The sequence below is a fragment of the Salvelinus namaycush genome, unplaced genomic scaffold (assembly GCF_016432855.1).
Source record: "Salvelinus namaycush isolate Seneca unplaced genomic scaffold, SaNama_1.0 Scaffold224, whole genome shotgun sequence".
NCBI lineage: Eukaryota > Metazoa > Chordata > Actinopteri > Salmoniformes > Salmonidae > Salvelinus > Salvelinus namaycush.
In genome coordinates, this window is record NW_024059053.1 from 26,667 (window position 1) to 31,010 (window position 4,344).

Here is a 4,344-nt window from a genome sequence, read left to right on the forward strand (position 1 = left end):
AGCCATTGAACTCCATCACCATTGAACTCCTTCACCATTGAACTCCTTCACCATTCAACTCCTTCACCATTCAACTCCTTCACCATTCAACTCCTTCACCATTCAACTCCTACACCATTCAACTCCTTCACCATTCAACTCCTTCACCATTCAACTCCTACACCATTCAACTCCTTCACCATTCAACTCCTACACCATTCAACTCCTACACCATTCAACTCCTTCACCATTCAACTCCTACACCATTCAACTCCTACACCATTCAACTCCTACACCATTCAACTCCTACACCATTCAACTCCTACACCATTCAACTCCTACACCATTGTAAAACCGATTTTAGAGGCTATAGAAATGCATGTATTATTGTCAACATTTGTTTTTGCCAAGTATATTCTATCACAGTTGCCTTAATGCATACTTTTAAACATACACATTTAAATAAAAAACTATTATAATAAAACATTCTTTAAAGTATACTTTTTAGAGAGTACCAATGTTACTGTCCCCGCTACAACAAAGAAAGACTTAAATACATGTAATTTTGTCCCGTGACATCCTATGGAGGACTGCTCTTTATGAGGAGAACCAATATGGAGGCTGCTGGCTTCAAAGCGTCTCGTTGGCCAATACATAGCATCAGCATCAAGGGTTTATAAACATCATTGGTAGGAATAGTAGAGGCTGGGTTCAATCAAATCAAATTTATTCATAAAGCCCTTCTTACATCAGCTGATGTCACAAAGTGGTGTACAGAAACCCACCCTAAAACCCCAAACAGCAAGCAATGCAGGTGTAGAAGTACGGTGGCTAGGAATAAGTCCCTAGAAAGGTCAGAACCTAGGAAGAAACCTAGAGAGAGCCTAGCATTCAGCTCAGGAGAATGAGAAAGACATGTAACAGATGAGGGGTCAGACAATGGAGGAGGAGGTCTAGCTACTCTAGCTGAGTATTGTTGGCTTACAGTAGGGGCTCTACTCTAGGCTAGGGGCCCCAGGGTGTAGGAGTAGTACAGGGTCTATTGTAGGGGCTCCAGGGTGTAGGAGTAGTACAGGGTCTACTGTCGAGGATCTAGGGTGTAGGAGTGGTACAGGGTCTACTGTAGATGCTCTAGGGTGTAGGAGTACTTCAGGGTCTACTGTAGAGGCTCTAGGGTGTAGGAGTAGTACAGGGTCTACTGTAGAGGCTCTAGGGTGTAGGAGTAGTACAGGGTCTACTGTAGGGGCTCTAGGGTGTAGGAGTAGTACAGGGTCTACTGTAGAGGCTCTAGGGTGTAGGAGTAGTACAGGGTCTACTGTAGGGGCTCTAGGGTGTAGGAGTAATACAGGGTCTACTGTAGGGGCTCTAGGGTGTAGGAGTACTTCAGGGTCTACTGTAGGGGCTCTAGGGTGTAGGAGTACTTCAGGGTCTACTGTAGAGGCTCTAGGGTGTAGGAGTAGTTCAGGATCCCACCCTTCTTGAGGAAACATTGATGTTTCCAAGTTCCGATCTTGATGGAGCGCTCGCAGGTCCCCAGCAGGTCGTCGGAGTTGATGTCGCTGTCGTACACCTCCAACCTCAAGATGTTGTTCTCACGGGCGTTGAGGAAGCTGAACTCCTCCTTCCAGCTGGGGTCACGGTTGTCTTTCTTCACCTCTGTCCTCCCGAGAAAGCCGTAAGCTCTGAACACCTGGATAATAATGAGAATGATTATGATCATCGAGTTAGTTAGAGGAAACATCATGGATATAACCCGTTTGCCGATGAGGATACATTAGTGTATGCTAGCATAGCACAATGACTGGAAGTGTGCAGGTAAGCTAGCATACCTAGCTAGCATTAACTCGAAAAACTACCTGTAACTTCCTTCATACGGCACGCAGAGGCATAAATCTGGTATCGACGAGTTCATCTGACTCTGGATAAGTAGAAAATAGAATCTCCAGAATCTCGCGGTATCCCTTTAAAGTAGTCAACTGAGTGGGTATGGTCGTCACTAGTTACCACAGCCACAAAGTCATAAACCCCGCCTATTTCTACAATTTATCTTTGTAAAATCTGATTTTAAACCCAACCCTAACATTAACCTTAACCAGACTGCTAACCTTATGCCTAACCCTAACCTTAAATTAATGCATACATTTTTGGTGTGGCTGTGGTATCTAGTGGAAACCAGTGGGTTGGGAGGGATCAGCGAAGGAGAGCAGATCAGGAAAGCAGATGATCAGCAGAGAGCAGATCAGGAGAGCAGCTGATCAGCAGAGAGCAGATCAGGAGAGCAGATGATCAGCAGAGAGCAGATCAGGAGAGCAGCTGATCAGCAGAGAGCAGATCAGGAGAGCAGCTGATCAGCAGAGAGCAGATCAGGAGAGCAGCTGATCAGCAGAGAGCAGATCAGGAGAGCAGATGATCAGCAGAGAGCAGATCAGGAGAGCAGATGATCAGCAGAGAGCAGATCAGGAGAGCAGATGATCAGCAGAGAGCAGATCAGGAGAGCAGATGATCAGCAGAGAGCAGATCAGGAGAGCAGCTGATCAGCAGAGAGCAGATCAGGAGAGCAGATGATCAGCAGAGAGCAGATCAGGAGAGCAGATGATCAGCAGAGAGCAGATCAGGAGAGCATTGTCTCTTTCTTCAAATTGGGTTAACTATGGATTGAATGACATTAATGACAAGATTTGGTTCAGGACTCCAGCCCTGCAGGTGGCAGTAAATTACCAATATAAGCTTTGTGAAAATTGCCTACTTAAAAATGGAGATGGCCTTAATGGCGCTGCCCATGCTCAGATACAAAGACGAGTCCTCTAACTAACTCTTTGAATTATGATATTAATGCTGAAAATGATCCTAATCATTTTTAACCTTTATTTAACTAGGCAAGTCAGCTAAGAACAAATTCTTATTTGTCACGGCAGTCAAAGGAAGTGGACCAAAGCGCAGCGTGGTGAGCGTACATATTCCTTTTATTTAGGAGGACGCCGACAAAAACAATAAACAATACAAAACAACCGTGAAGCTTAAAGGGCTATGTGCCACAAACAAAGTTAACTTCCCACACTGAAAGGAGGGAAAAGGGCTACCTATGTATGGTTCCCAATCAGAGACAACGATAGACAGCTATCCCTGATTGAGAACCATACCCGGCCAAAACATAAAAATACAAAATCATAGAAAAAAAACCATAGAATGCCCACCTCAAATCACACCCTGACCAAACCAAATAGAGACATAAAAAGGCTCTCTAAGGTCAGGGCGTGACATTATTTACAAAGACAAACCCTCCTCTAACCCGGACGACGCTGGGCCAATTGTACGCCGCCCTATGAGACTCCCGGTCACGGCCGGTTGTGATACAGCCCGGAATCTAATAATCCTAACATCACACATCAGCTATCATGGTGGACAGGTGACGCAGGAGAGGAGAGATTTACCTCAACGTAGGCATCAGGGGTCCCTAGCAGGCTGCTGTGCAGGTCAGTGGCATGGAGGTTGAACACCTTGAGGACTTTAGGTTCCTCTGCTGCATAGATCTGGACCACAGTCAGAACACACACCACCAGCAGGCACCACAGGAGAGAGGAGGAGGACATGTCTCTCAGTCAGATAGGGCTTGATCCGTGGAGGGAAGACAACTAGAGAGAGAGGGGGGGGATAGGGAGATGAAAGAAAGGAGAAAATATAAGCACATCACCTGTTTCCCTAAGAGCATGTCACAGAGCAAGAAGAGCAAGAAAAGAGAGACATATTAAAATACATAAATAATTAGAAGATAGAAGGGACAAGATATATCAGGACAAAACCCACTGGTCACAGTTCAAAGTCTACTTCTGATTCACATTTGGTTGTTGTTGGATTTAGGTTACATGGATTACTTTTTGAAAATCCAATCAGATTTCCACGTTGATTCAAAGTCATCACATAGATTTTTGTTTTTTTGTGGAAACAATGTTGATTCAACCAGTTTTTGCCCAGTGAGTTCTTTACATAATGTCCATTTTCAAATATAATACATTATAAAATAAACTCTTGTTACATGACTCCTAAAAGGTCCTAATACCTGTGTTCTGTAGAGTCTGGAGACGAGCGTCTGTCTGTCTGTCTCAGGGAGAAACAACCACTTATGGTTTTTCCTATGCCCTCTCACTGTTTATAAAGACCTCACCTGTGCATCCACAATATACCTTCAACATACTCCAAAAACACAGATGCTTTGTCCCAAATTCCCTACATAGTGCACTACTATTGACAAGAGCCCTATAGATCCTGGTCAAAAGTAGTGCACTATCTAGGCCAGTGTGTCATTTGGGACACAGGTAGAGGGCCAATGGAGACAGGTGGCCTGTTCTCAGTGATGCCTCAACCAAT

The 4,344-nt window shown here is 44.6% G+C and overlaps 1 protein-coding gene across 1 annotated transcript; it reads right to left on the reverse strand.

The window, feature by feature from the left end:
* Positions 1-702: 702 nt before the first annotated feature.
* Positions 703-4,114, reverse strand: LOC120038524 (cytosolic phospholipase A2-like). The gene is made up of 3 exons (XM_038984254.1): positions 4,037-4,114; positions 3,411-3,611; positions 703-1,669 (listed from the first exon to the last, which is right to left on the reverse strand). Exons 2-3 carry the CDS (start codon positions 3,567-3,569, stop codon positions 1,409-1,411), a joined length of 420 nt encoding a protein of 139 aa, XP_038840182.1. The 5' UTR covers positions 3,570-3,611; positions 4,037-4,114; the 3' UTR covers positions 703-1,408.
* Between the last annotated feature and the right edge of the window lie 230 nt (positions 4,115-4,344).

Coding starts and splice junctions, on each gene's coding strand:
- LOC120038524 (XM_038984254.1), bottom strand. CDS start 3,569: ATGTCCTCCTCCTCTCTCCTGTGGTGCCTGCTGGTGGTGTGTGTTCTG. Junction 1,670..3,410: donor CCCCTGATGCCTACGTTGAG/GTAAATCTCTCC, acceptor ATTATTATCCAG/GTGTTCAGAGCTTACGGCTT.